Raw genomic sequence first — 26841 nt, 5'->3', positions numbered from 1 at the left:
CAGCCTCTTAAATAGTGGGAGCAATGTGGGCAATAGTCCTGTGGATCCCAACATTTACCCTCAACTATCTTTAATTCAAAATACAACTCCTTTGCCTTTTTGACAATTGGTGAAATGGGATTTCTGAGACTTGGTCGTAAACTTGCTATGCACATAGTAGAAAAGGTTTGGTGATTTAACACAAATTGTAGATGTTGCTGAGTATAAGAAATGCGGGAACACCCACAGACAATATTCTTTATGTTAGGATGTACACATGTCAAGAATCAATAATGTGTGGTCACATACTGAGATAATCATTGGTCAATATTCAACTGACCGACGCAACTGCAACTTCTCTTTACCTACCCCAAGTGGCTATCTCCTCTGCCCCCCTCTACTCCCACCAATAGGCAATAATATTCCCAAAATAATGGAATGTTATAAGCACCGTGACAACATAATGCAGCCAAGTGCAGGTAATATTGTGTTTCCAGAAGAAAGTTTAGATGATTGTGAATGACAGTTTCACCATTGTCATCAGGGCAACCACATATTTTTGTTCTGTGACAAATTTCATTGTCATGCTGTGTTATCTGTACAATACTGTAAGTGTCATTAATAATTGTTATTTGAGCATACTATTCTGTATTCTAACCAGTAACTCACATAGATCCATTGTAATACACAACATGGTGTTTCCAAACTTATGAATGGTAGTGTATGCTAAAACTTACAACAGTGAAAATTTGAAGTTTTTCTACATTAAATATTGCACTTGCCTTCCAAAAAACTGTAATTTGAGTCAACTGTCAACAGTATAGACATTATTTTTTGAATTTATTATTATTGCAGGACATCCGCATAATCAAGAAACTTGGTGGAACAGTTGAAGATTCTGAACTGGTGGATGGTATGGTTTTTACACAGAAGACAGTGAATGTAAATGGCCCAAAGCGTGTGGAGAAAGCCCGTATTGGACTCATTCAGTTCTGCATATCTCCCCCTAAGACAGATGTAAGTAGTTACAAAACCTGCTTTACACAAAATAATGAAATGGCATAGAATTTTTTTCTATGTTTTTGCCTTGAAAGATGTTGTGATCACCCCTTAATGAAACATTTTTCTTGGACAGAAAACAAGGGAATGCATTTTTTTACAGCTTCCAGACAAGGTCATTTTCAAATTATTGATGACATATTGCTTCCAGTTTGAGTTAAATTAATAGGCAGACACTATGATTTACTATGTTGTCAAGAGTGATGTGTAGTTTTATCATATTATCATGCAGAGAGTGGAAAGATGTGTGGGTTTTTTACTTCTGAAGGATAGAAATCAGTCTCAAGTTAATTTCACTGTGACATATTGAAGAGGTTTCTTTTTTTGAACTGTGTAACAGTGCGGAGGCTCTCAGATACTGTCAGATGGTATTACTGAAACCTCACAATATTTTGATAGAGGTAGGCATTTATGTTGTCCATGATGGAATACCCAAAGCAAAGACAATGCCTAAGAAACTTTGCAACACATACAGTGAAGGTAATAGTGCAGTTATGAAACTGTTGTTATTACTTAAAAGGAAAGATAGCCTGATTAAAAATAATCATATGCCATTTTTGTTGCAGAAAAATTTGATCTATTTGGTACATATTCAGTTTATTCTGAAAATCGGTCCTAATTTCAACTGTGGTCATAAAAAAATTAAAATTAAAAAAAGACAAATGCCATGAGACAATATGTACAACATCTTTGCAATCTACTTTATTTAGGATCTGTGGTTGGCAAGCACAACTTTTATTATTATTTTAATTGACAATTGCTGTGGTGTAAATCTTAATTTTGAAAAAAATTGTACGATACATTATCTTTTGACTGATATATAGCATAATTGCAAAACCTTCCCTGTGTGTTGTCACCATCTTCTGTTAGATAAATAAAATTTAAATGTTACTAGATCCAATTTGTATGAGGTATCGTGTAAGCTTTATGCAAGCTGATCAGCTATTGCATTGTCAATGGGAAAAATTTATCCATTTCCAAATTCCTTTTTTCATGTCCATACCTTGCAAAGAAACTACTTTTATGTACCTAATTTGTAAGTCATGTAATCAAGGTCTTGCTGCCATTACCATCAATCAAAATCCATAGAATATGAATCACTGTTTCCGTATTGTGATACTCAGGTGCTATAAATTTCTGTTACGGTTCACACACTGTTCTTATAAACATGAGATGGACATTATAGTCCAGAACTTTCCCGTATTGAGTTAAGAAACATGACAGCCTCTGTTACTAAAATCACTCCAAGGGATCAACAGATCTTTTGTGGATGTGTGTGTGGTGTGCAGAGTCCCCGAGCTGTAGCAGCCTTCGTTCTTTTCCGTTCTGCTGTACCTTCCCCTTCCTTTTTTGTCCCTGCCCTTATTCCACTCCCTTGGTCCTCTCTTGGTGTTCTTATTTATACCGGCCCGGCTGTTCTCCTGACTAAGTTTCTTCTTGCAGTTCTGGTTTGTCTGTTTTTCCTCCTCCATCTCTAAATTTCAAATGCTTAGGAGACATCCCAGTGAATATCACTCCTCAGGTCTCTCAATATGACACAGGTTGTAACTTTCCATAGGGACCTTCTCCTAGAGTCCGATGAGGAACTTAAGGTTATTCAGGAACGATGTAGTGTTATTTCATCCGGTGTTTCCAGAGGGGCTCTAAGGACAATCCTGTAGACTCTGGCAATTTCATCCTGGCCTTTGAGGGGCATACTCTGCCCGAGGTGATCAACGTAATGGTATACAGATGTGACACCAAATGATACGTTCCACCTCCCATGCATTGCTTCTGTTGCCTCAAGTTTGGCCATGTGTTCTTGCAAGGTGATGCCACTCCCATTTGTGGTGACTGTGGCCACCCTCATCATGTGGAGAACCCTTGCACTCCACTGCCTAACTGTGTAAACTGCTCTAATCTACATTCTCCCCACTCACCAGAGTGCCCAGTGAATACAAAGGTGTAATTAAAAAATCCAGGAAATAAAGATCCTTAACTGTCTCAGCTACTTTGAGGCCAGGAAAATTTGACAGACTTCACCCTGTGAATCTTTCATTTACCTTTATCTCAGTTATGTATTCCATTCATCTTCCTTCCTCCTCACGCCCATGTTGTCCCCCCTTCCCTTTCCTCCCCCCTGTTGAATCACATCCATTCCTCTCATACAGACTTTTTGTCTCTCCTCAATGATGGTTGCCCTACCTACTCATGACATCTTTTCTGATATCGACCTCATGGTCTCCTCCCCTGCTCTTGTGGCTTCACTATAATGGTCACCCCAGTTTGATCCTCATGACAGTGACCATTTTCCAGTGGTTCTATTACTCCCCTGCCGCCGCCAGGCAGACAGGCTCTCACACTGGGCATTCCACAGGGGCAGTTGTCCTTCATATATGTCTGCTGTGCACTTCATCACTTCTCTCTCAGATTGCATTGATGTGGTTGTGTAAGATGTCACCGACCCTATTCTTCATGCCGCTGGCCCTGCGATCCCCCTATCCACAAGTCCCCCTCAGTGTCAGCCATTACCGTGGTGCACCAAGGACATAGCAGTCATTATCCAGGACTGTCTACAGGTGCTACAGTGAATTAAACGACACTCTTCGCAGACCAACTTAATCGCTTTTAAGTGTCTCTGTAGTAAGGCTTGCTGCCTTATTAAGTGTAGTAAAAAAAAGACTGCTGGGCGTGCTATGCTTCATCCCTGGGGACATATGCCTCTTCCTCTAAGGTTATGGTATAAGCTCTGTAGCCTTCTGGACACCAGTGACAATCAGCTGTCTAGGATGCTCTGTGCACTGATCCGTTGGTTCTTGCAGAACACTCCACGACACACTTTGCAACAGCATTGGTGTCCTCTTCCTATCCTTGCTACTTTTGTGCGGCAGAAACGACCCGTTGAAGAGACCCCCTTTTCTGCCCCCCCCCCCCCCCCCCCCTGCCAAGCTGATGCCTATAATGAATGCTTCACTGAATAGGAATTCTTGCAGTCTCTCACATCTTCACATGACACGGCCCCAGGCCAATATTCCATCCACAGCCAGATGATTCAACACTTGGACGTTACACAGAAGCAACATCTACTTAGGGTCTTCAACTGCATTTGGTTCACAGGTGTCTTCCCCTCACAATGGCGAGACATCATAGTTATCCCCGTACTTAAGGCCGGGAAGGATCCAACGTCTCTAGACCGCTACCGAGCGATAAGCTTGACCAATGTACTTCGTAAACTGCTCAAGAGGATAGTTATCGTAAGATTATGTTGGGTACTCAAATCTCAGGGCCTTTTGTCCACCCCCATGCGGGTCTGGGGGATAGAATAGGCCCGAGGTATTCATGCCTGCCGTAAGAGGCGACTAAAAGGAGTCTCTCACCTTTCTGCCTTCATGATGATCCCCTCTAGGGTTTGACCTCCATTTTTTAAAATTTTCCCGAAGAGCGAGCCAGTTGGGGAAGGGCACCTTACATTGTGCATCGTGTCCATCATTGATTGAGATCTTTAGCCCACTTTCTCTTCGTGGCATTGCCGTCCTGCTCATCCTCCATCTCTTGAGTGCGGACACCTTCCTGGGTGTGATTTCCTCCACCCACTGTGCTGTGTTGTTTTCTGCGCCGACAATGATCATGGAATTATTTGCACCTCATATCCAGCATGGTAGCCAGTCAGTTGTGTTGGAGCCGCTATGTACCCTGTTGGTTGTAGCCCCCTGACTACATAGGGATTGCTCTGCTGATGCCTGTGCCATTAACTCTCCACGTACGCCAAGGAGTAGATGCCCGTCACCCTGGGTCATCGGGACTCCCAGCAAAGGCCATCCTGCCAGGTGGTCCTTGCTGAAGCTGGGTGGCACCCGTGGGGAGGTCCCCTGGTTGGAGTAGGTGGCATCAGGGCGTATGACACGCCATGAAGTGTAGTACGTCATCTCTTGCTGGTGGTCTGCCGCCAGCAGTCTCTAAGCAGGCAAAGTCTAACATCAGTGCTAAGAAATATGACCTCAAATTGTACCCCTCCCTGGCCACACCATCAGAGGAATGCCATGCTAATGATGGCAGTGAAGCTTATTCGCCCTGGTACCTCACATATACAAGAGTTGATAGGGAATATGTCATATCCTTGAAGCCTCAGGTTTTTGTGGAGCATTTGGAGGACAAGTTTGAGGAGATGGAGGGCTTGTCCAAAATGTGCTCGGGATCAGTCTTGATAAGAAAAGCATCTTCTGCTTGTGACAAGTTGGGGGTTGTTTCTGTTACGATCACAGCTCCATAAGAGCTTAAATATGGTCCAGGGTATTATATTCCACTGGGACCTTCTTTTGCAGTCTGATGACGAGCTGCACGCCAATTTAGGGCGGTGAGGTGTTCATTTCGTCTGGCGCGTCCATCGGGTTTCTAGGGATAATCAGGTTGCCACTGGTGCTTTCATCTTGGCCTTCGAGGGTGACACGTTGCCCGAGAAGTTCAAGGTGATGGTCTACCACTGTGACGTTGAGCCATATATCCCTCCCCCGATGCGGTGCTTTAAGTGCTGGAAGTTCAGTCATATGTCTTCCCGCCGTACTTCCAGCGTCACATGTTGAGGTTGTAGACGTCCATCACAGCCCAATACTCCATGTGCTGCGCCTCCCATCTGTGTCAACTGCAGAGAGCATCATTCACCTTGCAGACTGCAGGATATTACAGAAAACGAGGAAAATCGTGGAATATAACACCCTGGACCGACTGACCTACACTGAGGCCAAGAGGAAATTTGAGCGCCTTCATCCTGTGACTATGACCACCTCTTACGCCGCTGCTACGAGAACAGTTGTCACCTCGTCAGTTCCTCGCATTCTTGTCACCTCTCGGAACCAAAAGACACCTGCCCCCCTTGACTGTGGGGGGGGGGGGCATTTCCCTCCCTGTTGCTCCCACACTACCTATTTTGGGAGCAACCCCCCCCCCCCCCCCCCCCCAACCATCGAGGGCATCACTCCCCACTTCTAAGCCAGAGAAGCGTAAGTCTTCTTTGGCTCCTCTGGCTAGGAAGGGGTCTCTTGGGTCACTTCCTGCCCAGGTTTCTGCTAGTGGGAAAGATGACACCCATCAGTGGCTGAAGAGCCCAAAAGCAGCTGGTCGTAGGGCTTCACGCTCATCCTCAGTCCCGGAGACTGAATCAGTAAAGTCCTCTCAGCCAGGGAAACCCAAAGAGCTGCGAGAGAAATCCAAAAAGAAGGTCCCCAAGACCAAGGGAATTGCAGTGGCACCCACACCACCGCTACCTACAAGCTCAGACACAATGGATATAGACTGCTCAGGCAAAAAGTCGGTGCCAGCAGGCGACCCTGAGGTGTAAACTGCCTCATTGAATGTTCCATGTCTTCCCAGTCTCACGTTGATGTCATCCTCCTGTGGAATTGTGGCAGTTTTTTCCATCGCCTGGCTGAGCTACGGCAACTGTTAAGCTTTATACCTGCTTTCTGCCTTGCCCTCCAGGAAACCTGGTTCCTGGCAATGCGGACCCCTGCCCTCCGTGGCTATAGGGGATAATACAGGAACTGTAGCGAGTATAATCAAGTGTCAGGTGAAGTTTGCGTTTGTCCTAAACTCGGTTTGTAGTGAAACTATGCCCCTTCAAACCCCTCTTGAAGCTGTGGCTGTCAGAATAAGGACAACGCAGGAAATAACTGTCTGCAGCGTATATCTTCCTCCAGATGGTGCAGTGCCCCTGAATGTATTAGCTGCACTGATTGATCAACTCCTTAAACCTTTCCGACTTTTGGGAGATTTTAACTCCCATAACCCCTTGTGGGGTGGCACCGTGCTTACTAGCCAAGGAGAGATGTCGAAACTTTACTGTCTCAGTTTGACCTCTGCCTCTTAAAAACTAGGGCTGCCACACATTTCAGTGTTGCTCTTGACAGTTACTCAGCCATTGATTTATCAATTTGCAGCCCAGGACTTCTCCCATCTATCCTCTGGAGAGCACATGACGACTTGTGTGGTAGTGACCACTTTCCAATCTTCCTGTCACTGCCCTAGCATCAGGCCCACAGACACCTGCCCAGATGAGCTTTAAACAGTGCGGACTGGGAAACTTTCACCTCTGATGTCACCATTTAATCTACCCCATGTGGGAACATCGATGTGATGGTTGAGCAGGTGACTACAGCAATAATTTCTGTGGCAGGAAACACGATCCCTCGCTCTTTAGGGTTCCCCTGGCGAAAGACAGTCCCTTGCTGGTCGCCGGAAGTCGCTGAAGCAGTTAAGGAGCATCGGTGAGCTCTACAGCGGCATAAGTGGCTCCCTTCCCTGGAGCACCTCATAGCTTTTAAACGTCTCCGTGCCCGCGTTCGTCAACTTACCGAACGACGGAGTAGGAGTGTTGGGAGAGATATGTCTCCACCATTGGGTGCCATATGTCACATTCCCAAGTCTGGGCAAAGATCAAACATGTTTTCAGGTACCAGACCCCAACAGGTATTCCCAGTGTTAACATCAATGGCATGTTATCTACTGACGCAAACGCAATTGCTGAGCACTATGCTCAAGCCCCTGCCGAGTTATGTTGCACACGTTCGTAGTTCTCCTGCGCATCCGTATCACCATCTCCTTTTCCCACCCACGGCGGTTCAGCTCCTGCATTGGTGGCCCAAGTCAGGGCTTCCAATTGCAGTTCATGTCCAATCCCTTCTTTCCAAACTGAAGTCCTTGTGTTTACCACCTACACTTGAGGTCCACTCACATACACCTCCATGGTGTTCACCTAGGCTGCGGCTTTGCCTGGACCTTTCACATGGCCCTAAGGACTCGGTTAACTCCACAGCTCTCCACTGCCACTTCCTCTCGATTCTTGACATGCACTGAGGCCATGAAGTGGTTCACGTCGATGGCTCAATGGGTGATGATCAGGTCGGCTTTGCATGTGTCCATGAAGGACATATTGAACAGCATTCCTTGCCCAATGGCTGCAGTGTGTTTACTGCCGAGCTGGTGGCTATATCTTGTGCTCCTGAGCACAGCCGTTCATGCCCTGGGGAGTCGTTTCTGACTCCTTGAGCAGCCTACAAGCTATCGACGAGTGCTACACTCATCACCCTTTGGTAGCGACCATCTAGGAGTCAATCTATGCCCTGAAATGGTCCAGTCGTTCAGTGATGTTTGTCTGGACTCCAGGTCACGTTGGAATCCCAGGCAACGAACTTGCCAACAGGCTGGCCAAATGGGTTACGCAGAAACGACTTATGGAGATCGGCTTCTCTGCAACCGACCTGCGTTCAGTACAAAGCCGCAAAGTTTTGCGGCTTTGGGAGACGAAATGACATAACCTCAGCACACGCAACAAACTACGTACCATGAAGGAAACTGAGTGTGTGGCAGTCCTCCAAGCGGGCCTCTCGCAGGGACTCTGTGGTTCTCTACCAGCTCGGCATTGGCCACGTTTGGTTGACACACAGCTACCTCCTGCGCAGTGATGACCCACCTCAGTGTCGGTGCGGCGCCTGGCTGACAATGGCCCATATCTTGGTGAGCTGTCTTCCTTTGGCTGCCCTGCGACGGACTCTTCAGTTACCAGGCTCATTGCCATTAATTTTAGCTGACAATGCCTCATCGGCTGATTTAGTTTTACCTATTATATGTGACTATGGGTTTTATCATTCTTTTAGTTTTAGCGCATGTCCTTTGTCTGTTTGTGTTCTCCACTCTAATGCTTTCAGGGTGGATGTTTTAATGTGTCGCAGAGTGGCTGGCTTTTCCTTTTTATTCTCACAGTCGGCCAGCCATGCTCATCTGCCCTCTTGTTTTTACCCCTTCTACTGGTTTCTTGCTTCTCTCTGTGTATTCTTTTCCTGTTTTGTCCATGTTAGTGTTGGTTGTCCTTCTTCTGGTTCTTCCTTTCTCCTGTTATTGTGTTGTTCGTCTCCTTTCTTTCCCTTGTGTAATAGTTTTACCGGGAACAAGGGGCCGATGACCTCGCAGTTTGGTCCCTTCCCCCCCCCCCAGCCCCCCCCTCCCCCCTCCCCCCTCCCCCCTCCCCCCACCCTTTTTTAAACCAACCAACCTTTTGTCCATGTATCAGTGTAGCTTCCAGGAAGGATGATCTACAGCTGACCATTTACTGAGATTGAAAACTGCAGTCCTTTTTCGTGGTCTTCTTTGATCACATAAGGCATACGACATGACTTTGCACCATCACATTTTAATTAGCCTCCATGACTGGGGCTTTCATGGCCGCCTTCTAATTTTTATCCACGAATTTTTATTCCACCGCCTCTCCTGGGTTAGAGTTGGCACCCCTCAGCTCCAGGAGAATGGTATCCCACAGGGTTCTGTGTTAAGTTCAGTCTTTCTCCTCACCATCAATGGGCCTTTGGTTACCCCAGCATTGTATGCCAACGATTTTTGCATTTGGTGCAGTTCCCACTTGTTAGTATCTGCTGAATGCCGGCTCCAAGGCACCATGCAATGGACGTGTGCATAGGCACTTTCCCATGGCTCCCATATTTCTCCCTCCAAAACATGGGTTAAGGATTTTTGCCGTTGATGCACAGTATACCCAATGCAGAATGTTATTTAGGAAACCAGCACTTAGAAGTCCCGTTTCTTTGTCCTTCTTTGTGATAAAAAGCTGATGTGGCTGCCCCATATTCGCCTCCTGAAGACTACCTGCATGCAGGACCTTAATGTTCTCTGCCTCCTGGCCCATAAGTTTTGGGATGCAGACCGTGCTACTCGTCTCCATATTTACTTGCTCTGGTTTCATCCAGGTTTATAGCTCAGTGGCCATTTCCACTCTAAAACCTGTTTTTCAGTATGGGGTCAATCTGGCGGTGATTCCCTGACCATTCTCTGTACCTCGCCCTCTTTGCAAATGAGGGACTTTTTCCTCCTAGTGTTTGCCCTTGGATGGGATTACTGATTGGACTGTGTCTCACTTTCCCCTGTCGGGATTGCCGTTCCCACGCACTGTAATGTACCTCGTGCATTTCCTCCTGCATCCTCGCCCCCCTTTCTCAGATGGTGCCTAGACAACTGATAAGGACTGACCTATTCCAGGGTCCTAAGGTCGCTGTCGTCCCTATGATATATCGGTGTCTTATATGTTCCAGGGTGCTACCGTCTTCTACACTGATGTTTCTAAAACAATAGATAAGATGGGATACACTTTTACATCTCCTACTGCCATGGAACACCATTTACTGCCATGATCATGTAGTGTGTTCACAGCAGAGCTTGTAGCCATTAATAGGTCCCTCCATTTTGGTATTCAGGCCTCCCTCCACAGTATTTTAATATGTACTGATCCAATGAGGAGCCTGCAGGCTATAGGCCAGTGCTACTCTCTTCACCTTTCCCTTTGGTCTCTGCTATCCATGACCTTTTCTCTGTTCTTGGCTGTGCTGCCTGCTCAGTTGTCTTTCTCTAGGTTCCAAGTCATGTGGGCATATCAGGGAATGATCTGGCTGACCACTTGGCTAGAGAGGCAGATACTTACTCCCCATTCCCTCCTGTGATTCCAGGTGTAGCTATGCAGACCCACATGAAATTTCTCTTTGCCCAAAACTTGTATGATATCTGGTGCAGTACTGCTCTCAGTAATAAACTCCGCACAATCAAGGAGACTACTGCAGTTTGGCACTCTCCCTTTTGCTCCTCTTAGTAGTAGTCCACTGTCTTATGCCATCTACTCATCAGTCAGACCAGATTCATCCATTGTTTTCTCTTGTGTAATGGGCTACCCCCACAGTGTGCCTGTGGAGCCAGACTAACAGTATCCCATATATTGATAGAATGTCCCCTTCTTTTGGCCGCCCGTGCTAATTATAGGCTTCCAGATTCAATGTTTTAATGTTAGCAGACGATTCATCGTTGGTTGAAATGGTCTTCAGTATCCTAAATGACAGTGGCTTTTATTTTCAGTTAAAAGCTTTTGCTTACTCTTGAAGCAGGGACAGGGTGGTTGTGGTGGGAACCTCTCTTAAAGTTTTCTGGGTCTGGAACCCACGACCACTCTCCTTGCAAGGGCCTCATTCTATCCATCTGTTTATCTGGTTTTTAGGTTTGGCTTACCCTTTTTTGCCTTCTACTGTATGGGTTTTTAACTTCCTCACTTTATAGTTTGACCCCTCTGACTAGATCTGCCCACTTTTAGCAGACACATCTATCTTACGCTAGTTAACTTTTGATCACAGGACTGATGACATCACCATTTAGTCCCATAAAACCCATCAATCAATCAATCAATTAGTGAAACAACCACTTAAGAATTCTGGTTTGCAGCATGGCATCAATGGTTACAAGGATGGTTTCCGGGGGTAACAGATTTGGTAAGGATTCACACACACACACACACACACACACACACACACACACACACACACACATATCCATCCGCACATAGACACAACCAGACATTTGTAAAGGCAAAAATCATTTCTAATTGCAGATGGACCACAATGTCATAGTATCAGATTACGCAGCAATGGACCGTGTTCTGAAGGAAGAACGTGCCTACATACTTAATATAGTAAAACAGATCAAGAAAGCAGGCTGCAATGTGTTGCTTGTTCAGAAATCTATACTTCGGTATGTCACTAGATTTATTTCTGCAGCATTTATAATTTAATGTTTTAGTTTTGAGAGCTGAATGTTTATATATGATCTTGTGATCCAGTTTTATGTATTGCAATTTATTTTTAGTGGCTTTTAACTTATTTTTTCTGAAGATAACTTTATGTATTTTGCAGGGATGCTATAAGTGATCTGGCAGTACATTTCTTGGACAAAATTAAAGTAATGGTAATAAAAGATATAGAACGTGAAGATATCGAGTTTGTGTCAAAGGTAACTACAGGAAAATTGTGATTATTTTCCACTTATGTATTAAGCAGAATTGTGAACTGAAAGTTACATAAAAATTCATATCCCTTGGCTGTGATCTTCTCCTGAATCATACAACACATCTGAAAGCAGATGTGATGTTGATGTTTGTTCCTTCTGAGCCTCATCTATCACATATTCTCCCTCCACATTTGATCCTTTTTGCTTTAGCACGTGGTATACTTGATCAAAGTAGTGATAACATTATTGCTGTTTACAGACACTTGGCCTGAGGCCGATTGCTAGCTTGGATCACTTTGTACCAGAGCACTTGGGATCAGCAGAGTTGGTAGAGGAGGTTGCAGCTGGAGCAACAGGGAAATTTGTGAAAGTTTCAGGCATTCATAATGCGGGTCGTACAGTGACAGTGTTAGTGCGAGGATCCAATAAATTGGTGCTTGATGAAGCAGACAGGTCACTGCATGATGCATTGTGTGTTGTTCGCTGCCTAGTGAAAAAAAGGTCAGTGGTAGTTAACTTAATCTGAGTTTGAAAGCTTGCTTTTGTCTTCTTATGTTGTCCATATGATGTGCTGTTACTAATTTAGACTTGTTTTCAGGGCTCTTATTGCTGGAGGTGGTGCACCGGAAATAGAACTTGCTCTCCGTCTTGCCCAGTATTCACAAACTATTACTGGTGTAGATGCATACTGTTTCAGGTAGATCTAATACTATTGAAATTCTACTAAGTGATTTTTTAATTTGCTAGCCAGCCACTGATGATAGTCATTGAGATATTTCAGCATGCTTATTTAAGTTTTTTTTGCTGTTAGCTCCTGTCTGATGCTGTAAATTTGACAACAGTTGGTTTCCATGAAGTTTTATTGTGTGACTAGCTTAGTGCTCACTGCTTCGCTTATGTAGATTGGGTGGTCTCCACAGATTTTTTTATCAAATTTTTGTGTTGTTCAAAAATTGCAACATCTTATAAACTTTTCATTCTGACTATAGGGTGTGCTTCTGAGTTTCTGACAAAAAATGATTCTGGTAGCCGGAGTCTGAGATTTTTGTTAATCCTTCCTTTAGAGTTCTTACAGTGATGTTTCCATAGAAACTTCCATATCCTATTTCACCCCCATAGGGGTTAAATTTCCAAAAGCACTGAAATGTGTAATTTTTTTATTTTTAACTGAGAAGTCAAATGCCCATTTCCATAAATGTAGCTTCAAAAGTGCTTTATAAGTTCTTTAATGATGATTTGTTAAACACAAACTTCCACCTACTATTTAACCTCCTTAGTGCTTGCATTTCAAAAAATGCCGAAGCACTTTTTTGAGAAAACAATTACCACTTTTCATAGTTATAGTTCAAAAATTGCTTTAGTAGTGACATATTTTCAGAAAACCTTCCATCCCCTACTTCACCACATCTAGGGTGGGATTTTGAATAATCCCATACTAAACAAGACCTACAGTATAAGATCAACACCCTCTCCAAATTTCAAATTTCTATCCTTAATGGTTTGGGCTGTGTGCTAATGAGTCAGGACATTTCCTTTTATCTACACTCATAGAGATGTATTAATGTTCTAGATGACTTTTTCAGCACCATCTTACTTATCAAACCCACTTGGAGATTTGACAAGAAATATGGGTGGTTACAATTCAAGTAATTTAATTTGCATGGTTGACAATAGGAGATAGTAATTTCTCCTGCCAATTTTTTAATTTAGAATGTCAAACATGGAACATCTGACATGGAATAACAGTATGAAATAGGATGGATAGTTACCCTCAAAGAGTATCTGATGGCTTCCAGGAGGAATAAAAATTTGATTTTCAATATTTTACATAACTATCAACTGAATTTAAAATGTTGTCACAATCTACTCATCAAGAGGTTAGTCACTTTCCTCACCCATCCAGCCCCCTCCCTGTTCCCATTCCAGCACTACACAGCCGTCATTTCACCGCCACACCCAGTCTTTTAATTTCTTTTTATTTCTCTCCTTTCCACTATTTACCCCCCCCCCCCCCTCCGCTCCTTCTCTCCTGCCCTCTGTCTAAACTGCAACACTTCACTGCCCGCCACTCCCACCATACTATCCGTCCCCCTCCCCGCCCCAGCCTCCTCCTTACCCCCACCCAGTCGCCACTCCCATCATGCACTGGTGCTGCTGCTCACAGTGTAGTTTCTGTTCTCTGAGACTGCAGACATGTGTGCAAGTTATATGTGTGTGCGTGTGTGCGTGCGCGTGCGGGTGCGCGTGCGCGTGCGCACGTTTGTGTCTACTGCTGACAAAGGCCTTAATGGCCGAAAGCTATAATTGTGTGAATCTTTTTGTTGTGCCTATTGCGACTCAGCATCTCTGCTATATGGTGAGTAGCACCTTTCCTTGTCTGGTATTGTTACATTCCATCCTGGATTTTCCATTGTTTGATTCCTTTCACTTAAAGTGGAGTGTGTGGCACCCAGATTGTGTTTCATAGCAAGAGCACTTAGTGCCTTCCAGTAAACTCTACACATCATTTCAAATCTTTTTAAATTTTTTCTCATTTACATGCTTAATGTCAAGTATTTAACACATTAACTCATTTGTGAAGTAATCAAATGTTTTAAGCTGTTTCATACATGGAAAATTCTTTAAGGAATTGGGTTTATTGTTAATAACTAACAGTCTTCTTTTGATGTGCCTGTATGCCACTCAGTGCCTACTCTGTGTGGTGAGTAGCAATCTATCGTCCTATTTAGTGTTATTGTCATTTTAGAATGTTTGAGACAAGTGATGGTAAGTTGTGACTCCGTGATATCTGAAGTTACTTAAGATCGTAGTTTCTAACAGAATACATTCAGATCTTGTTAGGATCCTTGTTACTCCTCCTAGTAATCTGAACCCACTGATCCATTAAACAGTTATTTTGTACCACCATGTTTCACTAAAATTCTTTGAGATACGTTAGGTGTAGCTGTTGGGTAGGCTACAGTCTTTTTGTATTTATAAAAAAGAACTGTTTTTTTTTTTCCTCCAGTAACTTGTTTAGATATCACTCACCAATGGTTTCAAAATTTTTGTAAAGTTGTTAGTCAAACCCACATTATTCTTGGAGTATGTTATTGGTTAGAAATAATTGAAGGAAGAGGGTGTTACATAATTGTGAATGTGTTGATGTTATGGGGCCAGTGAAATTAAATGACATAGGAAAAAAATGCTGGAGTTCAGACTATCAAGTAAATTTCTCAGCATGAGAATATTATCATTTCTTTCTTGTCTCAGACGTTAAGTCTCGTTAAAAATGGAAGGTGACGCGGACCTTGATCAAGCGTGACTTCCTTTTAACTGTACGGTATATGTTACATTGCATTTAGGAACTTTCAGGTAATTGAACAAGTGTCAATAATTACAGATTTCTGTAGTTGTATATATAAGTTTGGATGTAGCTGTATTGCATTGATGTACTGGTGGATATTGTGTGGTATGGCTCCTGTAGTTGATGGTATAATTGGTACGATGTCAACTTTATCCTGATGCCACATGTCCTTGACTTCCTCAGCCAGTTGGATGTATTTTTAATTTTTTCTCCTGTTTTCTTTTGTATATTTATTGTATTGGGTATGGATATTTCGATTAATTGTGTTGATTTCTTCTTTTTATTGGTGAGTATGATGTCAGGTTTGTTATGTGGTGTATTCATCGTTCTCCAGTACATTTTGTGGTCCATACTTGTCTGTGGGAACATGTTGTTTTATAAGTTTATGTTTTAAGGCAAGCTGTTGATGTATTATTTTTTGCTACATTGTCATGTCTTCTGGGGTATTCTGTATTTGCTAGTATTGTACATCCGCTTGTGATGTGATCTACTGTTTCTATTTGTAGTTTGCAAAGTCTGCATTTATCTGTTGTGGTATTGGGATCTTTAATAATATGCTTGCTGTAATATCTGGTGTTTATTGTTTGATCCTGTATTGCAATCAAGAATCCTTCTGTCTCACTGTATATATTGCCTTTTCTTAGCCATGTGTTGGATGCGTCTTGATCGATGTGCGGCTGTGTTAGATGATGTGGGTGCTTGCCATGTAGTGTTTTCTTTTTCCAATTTACTTTCTTCGTATCTGTTGATGTTATGTGATCTAAAGGGTTGTAAAAGTCATTATGAAATTGCAATGGTGTAGCCGATGTATTTATATGAGTGATTGCTTTGTGTATTTTGCTAGTTTCTGCTCATTCTAGAAAGAATTTTCTTAAACTGTCTACCTGTCCATAATGTAGGTTTTTTATGTCTATGAATCCCCTTCCTCCTTCCTTTCTGCTTAATGTGAATCTTTCTGTTGCTGAATGTATGTGATGTATTCTATATTTATGGCATTGTGAGCGTGTAAGTGTATTGAGTGCTTCTAGGTCTGTGTTACTCCATTTCACTACTCCAAATGAGTAGGTCAATATTGGTATAGCATAAGTATTTATAGCTTTTGTCTTGTTTCTCGCTGTCAGTTCTGTTTTCAGTATTTTTGTTAGTCTTTGTCCATATTTTTCTTTTAGTTCTTCTTTAATATTTGTATTATCTATTCCTATTTTTTGTCTGTATCCTAGATATTTATAGGCATCTGTTTTTTCCATCGCTTCTATGGAGTCACTGTGGTTATTCAATATGTAATCTTCTTGTTTAGTGTGTTTTCCCTTGACTATGCTATTTTTCATACATTATTATTATTATTATTATTATTGCCATCTTCAGACATTGCTGACGACTGATAGTCTTCATTGGGGTGCCGCCTTTATATCCCATGACCATTTTTGGGCATGGAGCTGGTGCAGTGTTGGGGGAAGGGTGTCACTAGGTTATGATCCAGTGTCCTCAGTCCCACTGCCACTTCCACAGCTTGTGGATATCTTCCAGCGCAGCTTCCTCATACTCTTAAGCTGCTGCTGTTATATGCAGTAGAACCATTAGGATTAAAGGGTGGAATCGATTGAGTTTGGGTTGAAAGTAAAATGCTAATACATTTATTGACCACTTGGACAGAAAATACAGACAACCTGCCCAAACAACTAAATTCATAATTCAGTACAGCACAGAATTGTTAATAAAACTTAAATCTTAATAAAATTTAAATGAGTTTAATAGCATAATAAAACAATCAAAAGCAATTGCTTATGTGTATCTTATGCTACTAGTCAATTTTATTGGTTTTTATATTTAATTTAACACATTGCAAAACATTTTGAGCATGTCGTGTTGATTTAATCGGGTTTCTGCTGGTTATTCGCATCTTTCCTGCACGATATTTCAACTGCGTGACTCGCAGTCTTCTTCAGGTTCTATCAGATACTGATTCCAGTGTGGAAGAAGTCCGGTATTTATGCCTATGTTGTGCTAGGCGTTCCCTCTGCGGTCCACGCCACATCTTGCATTCTGTCCTTGATGTGCACTGACCAATAGCAATAGCTGTAGCATTTTCCTGTAGCCGCGGCTGTTCCGAACGCTGTGTGCGTACTTTGTGGGTATTATCCATTGTCAGTATAGCTGAATTAAGTTCTGAGTGGCGTCCAAGCTGTGCTGGACGTTTTATCTGCTGATTGTCGTCATTTGAGTCCTTCTGTGAATTGAGAAGCTACAGTTTGCCTGGGGCCAGCATTCCCTGCTAGATCACAAGCAACGATGCCTGTCTGTAGGAATTTGGTGAATAGCTTGTGAATGTTTTTTTCCCATTGGAACCTTTTGTAATATTAAATCTTGTTTGAAAACTGTTCCATGTTGCTATAGAACTGTGTACCAACTTGTGATATTCTAACACCGAAAAACAGGTTGTTAACTGGTACACATGATTTCTACCTCTTCCTTCTGTATGCTAACCACCTTTACCATTTCAGTGGTGGAACTGATCACTAGGAGCTGCAGCACACTATTTATAAGCACTGATTTTGTGATTGCAGTGCCTTCTGTTAGCACCTTTAACTATTTCTGTATAATTCTGTAAAAAATTCCTTCAACTTTTGCAATAAACATATTGTTTGTTGCATTCATCTAGCCATCTTAATTTTAGTTTTTGAGACATTAATTTTTAAAAATAGGTAGTCCTTCCTTCAGGGTGTATACAACCCGAGATAACTATGAAATCTGGGAAGAACTTAGGAGTTTTCATCCAGGAAAACACAGGAATATTTTAGATTCCTGGGAATTTTTCATTGTTTGATTTTTCAGCAAAATTTTTGTACTTTTGATTGGTAAGCACTGGTACTCTAACAAGGAATTTTACTTTAGCCCATTAATGCAGAATAATACTGCAGCAGTAAAACATAAATGAGAGAATAACACCAAAATAAAACTTAAGAAAATATGTCATTTACAACAACAAAACATAGTGCACACCCAAGCGTCTGCCAACAGCAAAGTGTGTCAAAGGCTTTAGAACGAAGACTATGTAATACTTTGTAACAACAAACTGCTTTTGATGAACATGATGTCACAACTGTTCAGATTTTTAATAGGTCACAGGAAAATATTGTGAATGATGCTTTGAGAATTGTTACTTTTGCAGTCAATTTCTGTTTACATAAGAATAATTGTGTTAAATGTGAAAACGTGCGACAAATTTCTTAAATCACAGAGCATTAGACTCTTGTTCAAAATTTAACACTTTGAGGACTAGCCACTTAGAAAAATTGTTGGCCCAAAAGACTAGCCATTTATGCCAGTATTTAGAATTTTACTGGCACATTTGTGTCTGATATATCTTAAAGGGGAACAAACATTAAAAAGGACCAAGCTTCAAGGTTAGTTTTTCATATTTGTTTTAGTTCTTTTTGGAGATTACAAATTATGCAATAATGATGGCAACAAGTATAATAATCCCTTTAAAAAATGGGGGGGGGGGGGGGTGTGAGTTCTTGAGTAATTTCACATGTAACTGTCTTTTCTATCCACAAATGTTCGGTGCACAGCATTGATATTTATAATTGTGCTTGTCAGAAATATTCAGGAGCTGCAATTTAAGCTGGGCCCTTTGGAGCCTCCCTTAACCACACCCTTGAGGGGAGGCGGAGGAGAGGGGGAACAGCAAAGAACCTTTGTCGAGCTGTATACTAAGTGAACACTTAACTTTCCTTGTAGCTGTACTGTATGTATATTAATTTAAACCATGAACTTTTCCTACTTGCATCTACGCGCTACTTCACACTGATGCTGCTATTGGCTGACTGCACCATGTGTCATACACTTTGAATACCTGTTGTCATTGTCTTATGAGACCACGTGGCATGAGCATAATTGGCTGACAAAAGTGCATCATGCACCACAATCTCAATTTCACTGGTTTGAAAGCTACCATGCTGTCTTCGGTGGAATTCATATTTATACTTTCATAGTACAAAAATATGCAGTGTATGTGTTGCTGCATATCAGGTCTTTCCAAGAAGCATTTTTTTGCTGTGTTTTGTTTCCTAAAATTGTGGGAAGTTCTTTTTCTATGTATAATGTACTTTCACATGGTGTTTTAGTGCATTGTCACGCTGGAAAAAGTATATTTTCACTCGAGAAAAGGTATATTTTTTAGCTGAGAAATCCGTTCCCTCCCTCCCATGTTTTAATATCAGTCCACCTTGGCGTATGAGGATGCCAGGAAATACCCTAAACTAACCTGAAACGGTACAGTGCTAAAAAAAGGTACCAACCTTTTTGTATTCTCTGAACAAACTTGTGCTACCTCTATTGTCTGTGTCCAGTCACACGGCTTAGCTAATTACATTGTACAAAAACATGAAAACTTGTAGGCAACCAACTGTCGGGTTAATCACACACTAACAGGAAGAAATCTGCACAGTAAACAGCAACATAATACATTGTAGGCAGCTAACTTAATGTGCTTAGTTCAAACACACTCCAGCAATGCTCTGTTCACAGGTAGCTGTCAGAAAACGTTGATTTAGTGAGAAGCAGATTACAGTACATGTTCTGAAGATAATATTTACATACACAACATATACCCAACATTCTCAGTGTGTGTGTGTGTGTGTGTGTGTGTGTGTGTGTGTGTGTGTGTGTGAGTTCCAACGGCTCAAGTCTGCTTAGGTGAGCCAGCACACAATCACTGCTGTGCATACAGCAACCACAGACAAATAGGCCAGCTCTCAGTCTGCAGCAACACTTCCGTCTTCGACTAGCTAACAAAAGTGCTTGAATTTGTGATTACGTCAACCTTCTTTCTATGAAATGGAAATTACCATGAACAAATAGATGGAGTGCGATGGGCAGCCCGCTACCGCCAGTGGTGGCCAGTATTTTTATGGAGTCATTTGAACAAGCTCTGGAGTCAACAGTCTACAAGCCCTTATGCTTTTCTTGGTATGTGGATGATACTTCCATAATCTGGCCGCACGGACATCATCTCGTCTATAAGACTTCTTGCAGCACCTGAGTTTGCTGCACGAAAATATCAAATTCACAATGGAAACATAATATTCAGCTTTCATTTCCGGATGTGCTCATCAAGCAAAGATTATATGGCACACTAGGACACAGCATTTAATATAAACTGACAAGTACAGATTTGTACTTGCATGACTCCAACTGTCTTCCTACTTTGCAACAAGCTGATGATGTAAGCTCGCTAAGGCACAGAGCACATGAAAATTCAGATCAAGGCAGTCTAGCAGCCAAATTGAAGCACCTACAGGGTGTGTTCCATACGGATGGTTGCAACAAATGCCAGATAAAATACACTGTAAGACCGAAAAAGTCGAGGACAAAGTCTGCTGAGTATGAAGGAAAACTTGTTTCAGTGGCAACCATACCATACATCACGAAGAAGGCAGTGAAAATTGGAAGAATACTATGGAAACATAACGTCAGGTGTGTGTTCCTCACATCAGCCAAGATGAAAGCTTTGTTGGCATCAGTAGAGGATGACAAAACTCCGGAAACTGGAGGTCTACTGCGTCTTCTGCCATTGCGGGAAAATGTATGCAGGTCAGACTATCTGGGTGCTACAGGAGAGATGAATGGAGCATAAACGCCCCAGGAAAAATGAACAAAGTCCACTGTGGCAGAGCGCTTCATCTCTCATGGACATGTCATGAATTACGTTCCCACAGAGTTGTTGCAACAGTCCAGTACCTTCTGGGACTTTATTCTAAAAGAGCCTACAGAGCTCGTACAGTTACACGATGAACTAATAAATAAAGGCAGCAGTTATTAAGTAAGCAGGGCCTAGGGCCCGGCTTAGAGCACAGTCAAATCACAGTGGCAATCTGAGCAGGAATTTACGTCCTTCGCTGGTGCCAGCATGACTGAGAGGACACGAGATTGTGCCCCAGCGATGCACTTTCATCTGAGCCTGGAGTCTGTCAGCTGTAGGATGTCTGTGGGTGTTGGGAAGGGGGAGGATTTAATGGCACAGGCAGGCAGTCATTGGGAATGCCTGAAGGTGGCCAGAAAATGCTTTGCCTTAACATCATTCCTTCTGTATGGCACCATCTGGTTGACCGCCCAAGAAATATTCAGAATGTTCCTACACTGGGAAACTCTAAAATCACTGACAATAATATTGCTGCGGAAACTCCAGGTTGTAATATCAACAGTATTAGGGAAAGGATAAATTGTCGCTCCTCACCACAAAGGCGACCCATTAAGTTGCAGACAGGCACAACAGTCATTTCCTTGTGCCTGCCTGCAACTCAGTGGGTCACCTTTATGGTGAGTAGCAACTATCCTTTTCCTAATATTGTAGACAATAATCTTGTCTTCATAAAAGCCAGGCTGAAGTGAAAATAATTCCAGAGGAAGATACAGTGTTTTAATTTAAAGTCTATCCTCTGGATAATAACATAAAATTCTGTGCAGTCTAGAGTGATACAAAGAAACCAGAACTACTACTGTTAGATCAACAATGGTAAGTACAGAAAAGATCATGTCTGTAGACTTGTTTTCAATGTGAGTTCTAATACCAGGCAAAAGGAACAGATATTTAATTAAAGATCAGTTTGAATTTGTGAAAGATAGGAGGCCACTCAGATAGCCACACGTGTGTATGAACCTACCCCCCCCCCCCCCCCCCCCCCGTCTCTCTCTCTCTCTCTCTCTCTCTCTCTCTCTCTGTGTGTGTGTGTGTGTGTGTGTGTGTGTGTGTGTGTGTGTGTGTGTGTGTGTGTGTCCATCCATTATTCGTTTTTATGAGATCTGTAAAAATTTGAATGTAAAATTGTTTAACATGGCACTTGTCCAGCTTACTTTTTTCCCTCATATTGTAAATTATTTTAATTTCGAAATTTCAATTACAGGGCCTTTGCTGATGCATTGGAAGTGATACCTTCTACTTTAGCAGAAAATGCTGGACTGAATCCAATTGCAACAGTCACTGAATTACGGAATCGACATGCTCAGGGGGAAATGTACGCAGGCATCAATGTTCGAAAGGTGAAATTGAAATTTTCTTGTTTTAATAAAAAAAACTTACAGTAACTACTGTGAGACTGGGGATTGTCCTTATAGTTTAAGTGTTTTATGAAGTGCATTTTATTTAACACAGCAAATTTTATAATTTTCATACTTAAGTTTGTTATCTGGTCAACCCCATTTCTCTCCTCTGTCTTCATTAACCCTTTGCACTGTATAATGCAGACACAGGTCATCTGCTCTCTTATTTAAATCACCACCCGAGTGCGCTATAGAGAATTGCATGAGTCTTTTTGTGGAAACAGTGAGGTCGCTGATGGACAATTAGGATATACATTAAAACATATGCTTTCATTCAAATATCTTTACCTAAAGCATTACAACATAAAACTTTTCTTTTTGTGATACTTTTTGAAACTATCCAGGGTGGACTGCTTTCATCGTTATTTCACTCTAATTGTTTACAAATGAATCACTGTCATCATCAAAATCATTGTCACTCTCATTTTCACTTAGACTTTCCTCTAAAAGCTCTGCAACTTCTTCCTCAGGAAGGACTGTGAATGAAGAACTAGCCATTGTGCCTAGCAACTTTTGAAGGCAATAGTTACAACCTTTCTCTCAACAGAACTGCTACAGTTCAGCACATAGTTAACATAGACATTCCTTGATGACAGTATTGTGTAGCATAGAGGCCTGGAACAGTAAGATTCCAGGGTGGTGATTCTTTTGGAAAACTGGACTGCTCAAGGAATTACATTTTACCTGACCGATAGGACCGACGACCTTGCTGTTTGGTTCCCTCCCCCAAATAAATTAACCAATGAACCAACATTTTACCTGGAACAGTTAGGGAAATCTCAAGGAATTTCATAAAATCTCGGGAATTCTGTATTTTTAAACTAACATTTGATTCAAATTTTAGTGAATTTGATTTAATGACTTTGACATCAGCAGGACATTTTTCCTTTTTTTTCTAAATCATTGGCAGTGGAAACAGCTGGAGGATCTGGATTGGTCAAACAAGTTAATGCATTTTGGCATCCATGGTGGATTTTCCATTTTTGTTTGCAGAAAAGCACAACTCCGTAACAAAGATTACGGTGGTCAGCAGATTTGTTACCTCCAAGATGGTACACCACTTCACTTTAGCACATGTGCTCAGGCTGTTTTGATACCAAAATCATTGCAGTGGTCATAGGGGCCTTTTGCAAGTTTGCTCCTACCCTTTCTTTTGTAGTTCCATTAAGGTTAGTGCACATGTATTTTCTGTTTTACCTACTAATCTCAGAGAATTGAAGTATCTATGATGGAGCCATAAATGTGATGACTTACTTAGTTGTTATATCTAAGATGAAACTGACTTCAGGTGAGATGTTTACTGTTCCACAAAGTCTCTTTCATATAAATGTTCAGAGCTGTACTGTTCTTTTGAATGTCTTATCATCTTTCATTACAAAACAATTTTTCAGTTTCAACAACTGTTGTATCTCCCCTTTTCTCCAAGACACCACAAAAATTTGCCTGTGGAAATCACAGCCAGATTTGAAGTTTGACACAGCCATGGTGGTAGCAAAATGCCATATTTTTCTTTTTACATTGAGAACATGTAGACAAGGAAATATTACTTCAAAAATGACAAGAGACTGATCTTGTCAGTATTCCAGATCTGTCCCATGAAGGCACAAAATATTTTCTGCAAGTAGAATGTACTAGTATTATTGATACAGGAGGAGTTTAACAACATTTTTCCACACAATTGGTTTATCATTTGACATGCCCTCTCTTCCCACCTTTCCCTCGTACACTTTAACCTGAGCAAGTTTTCACCTATTGTGATAGGCACTGGAATCAAATCTTGTGCTTGGGCACAACTGGCACCTATTTCAGCATGGCACAGCAAGTGACTTCTACTAATTGTGATATGTCCTATATAAAAGTCTAACAGTGGTGGGGCCTCTGACACCCCTTCCAGCTTGGTGGCCCAAGCAGCAGCTTGTGTCACTTGGCCTGTAAACCAGCCTTGGGTAGATACTGTGCATGTTAACTGAACAGTGAAAAGTTTGTAAATGGTCATAGTAGCTGAATAAACAAAGTGCTTAATGACTGAATACAAGCAAATTATTTTCCACCATAAGAGATGCATTCCTCTGATACAACAATGTGCTGCCTACAAATCCCTCCACTGTATTAAACAAAACACATTTCAATGATATGCAGCTAATTTCCCACAGAAGATGTGTCAGAATTATGGCTGCAAATCAGTAAGAGTCACTTCTGGTGGAGAATGACCTCCCTGAAGTCTAAAACTTTAATTTACTACCTTTGTTTGATGTAATACACGAAAATTATGCAGTGATGGTACAAATAGACTGACTGTCATGGAGGGTTTAGATACCAAACACACCATTAATTCTATAATAACCAATGACAGTACATGACCTAGGTCATATAACTCCATCACATCGCTTACAGTAGATTCACATTCATACACCATGCATCATCATCAACAGGCTTGTAGTGACTCCGTAATTGCTGTTATGGAGGAAGGGAATTTGATCGTATTGGAGGCCAGGGCAAGGTACGGCGTTCGTGAATGCATTGTGGCACAATGACACAGCATGTAGGAACTGAACTTAGGTGTGTAAGAAGACCTGTCCAGGGTAATGAACTTGACACCCAGCACTCACATCTGTGGCTGCGATAAGTCTCGTCGTGGTTGTGGATATGAGCATTTGGGGGTCTTGTGTGGTTGATTACGTGAATGTGTGTACTTTTGATAGAGAAAGAGCAAGAGCTCATAAGCTAGTGTAATTATTGTTGCATGTTTCTGTGCGCCACACAGCAATCTGGTACAGGTAAGTGGATGTCTCTCCTTTATTTTACATATTTTATCCTTGTATTTTCTTTTAACATATTTTACTGTTGGTACAACATTTTTCTACATTTAAAATAAACCAAATAGACCTTAAATTATAATTTGTTACAAAGAATTTCTAGCTTGTAGGAATGCTGACATTGGTGTTGTCCATTGACTCAAATAACATTTTTATGATTTTCTTTTTCCAGGGAGCGATAACAAACATCCTGGAGGAAAATGTTGTTCAACCTTTGCTGGTATCAATAAGCGCCATTACACTAGCATCTGAAACTGTCCGCAGCATTCTCAAGATAGATGACATAGTTAGTATTATATGTTCATTATACTTTATTAGTATATATAATTTACATTTCTTTCGATACAGAAGTTAATTAATGTAGTGCATTCAGTCGCTGCTACTATCAGTTTTATTTATGTTTTTAGGCATTTGATAATTGGTGGTGGTGGTGGTGGTGGTGGTGTCAAGGGTAAATTTTGGTTTCCTTTCTGACTTGGTACTTCGTCTCCATTTACTTCACTGTTGGTAGGATAGTTCTGAAAAAATTTAAAGATTAATAGCTCTTGTATCAGCCTATAAGGCTTTGATTGTTGTGTCCTTTTGCTTAAATGTGTTCTGTTATTAATTTAGTAATAAGGAATTTCATTGCGACACTGCAGTTGTCTTGAAGTTTTACAGCGGTAGTTAGTGCACTTTTAAGACACTGGACTCTTTTATTTTGAAGAGGAAGGATTCAAATTCTCACACAATATTTCTGATTTAAGTTCTCCATTGTTTCCTTAAAACTCCCTGATTGAATCTTATTGATATTCCACAGACAAGGCCATGGAAGATTTCTTGCCTTACCTCTTTTCTGTTGAATTATCGCTCAGTATCTGATGACTATGGTGTTGTTAAAACATTAAGTTACAAACTTCCTCTTTTTCGGGAATATTCCAACGGTGTCATGATGAGAGGCCCAAGCATGTGCTGTTTAAGGACATCATGATTTACTGCAAAAAGCAGCTGATTAATACTACACTCCTGGAAATGGAAAAAAGAACACATTGACACCGGTGTGTCAGACCCACCATACTTGCTCCGGACACTGCGAGAGGGCTGTACAAGCAATGATCACACGCACGGCACAGCGGACACACCAGGAACCGTGGTGTTGGCCGTCGAATGGCGCTAGCTGCGCAGCATTTGTGCACCGCCGCCGTCAGTGTCAGCCAGTTTGCCGTGGCATACGGAGCTCCATCGCAGTCTTTAACACTGGTAGCATGCCGCGACAGCGTGGACGTGAACCGTATGTGCAGTTGACGGACTTTGAGCGAGGACGTATAGTGGGCATGCGGGAGGCCGGGTGGACGTACCGCCGAATTGCTCAACACGTGGGGCATGAGGTCTCCACAATACATCGATGTTGTCGCCAGTGGTCGGCGGAAGGTGCATGTGCCCGTCGACCTTGGACCGGACCGCAGTGACGCACGGATGCACGCCAAGACCGTAGGATCCTACGCAGTGCCGTAGGGGACCGCACCGCCACTTCCCAGCAAATTAGGGACACTGTTGCTCCTGGGGTATCGGCGAGGACCATTCGCAACCGTCTCCATGAAGCTGGGCTACGGTCCCGCACACCGTTAGGCCGTCTTCCGCTCACGCCCCAACATCGTGCAGCCCGCCTCCAGTGGTGTCGCGACAGGCGTGAATGGAGGGACGAATGGAGACGTGTCGTCTTCAGCGATGAGAGTTGCTTCTGCCTTGGTGCCAATG

The 26841-nt window shown here is 42.1% G+C and overlaps 1 protein-coding gene across 1 annotated transcript in view; it reads left to right on the top strand.

The window, feature by feature from the left end:
* LOC126416438 (T-complex protein 1 subunit delta) overlaps nucleotides 1-26841 on the top strand; it is a 100460-nt gene that overhangs the window by 60392 nt on the left and 13227 nt on the right. Inside the window, exons 6-12 of the mRNA XM_050084161.1 lie at nucleotides 835-996; nucleotides 11447-11586; nucleotides 11748-11844; nucleotides 12101-12342; nucleotides 12440-12538; nucleotides 22093-22228; nucleotides 25277-25390. Of these exons, the coding sequence (XP_049940118.1) occupies nucleotides 835-996; nucleotides 11447-11586; nucleotides 11748-11844; nucleotides 12101-12342; nucleotides 12440-12538; nucleotides 22093-22228; nucleotides 25277-25390 (990 nt within the window). The remainder of the gene's footprint in view (nucleotides 1-834; nucleotides 997-11446; nucleotides 11587-11747; nucleotides 11845-12100; nucleotides 12343-12439; nucleotides 12539-22092; nucleotides 22229-25276; nucleotides 25391-26841) is intronic.

This window comes from Schistocerca serialis, chromosome 8 (assembly GCF_023864345.2).
Source record: "Schistocerca serialis cubense isolate TAMUIC-IGC-003099 chromosome 8, iqSchSeri2.2, whole genome shotgun sequence".
NCBI lineage: Eukaryota > Metazoa > Arthropoda > Insecta > Orthoptera > Acrididae > Schistocerca > Schistocerca serialis.
This window is presented reverse-complemented; position numbering and strand designations above follow the sequence as displayed.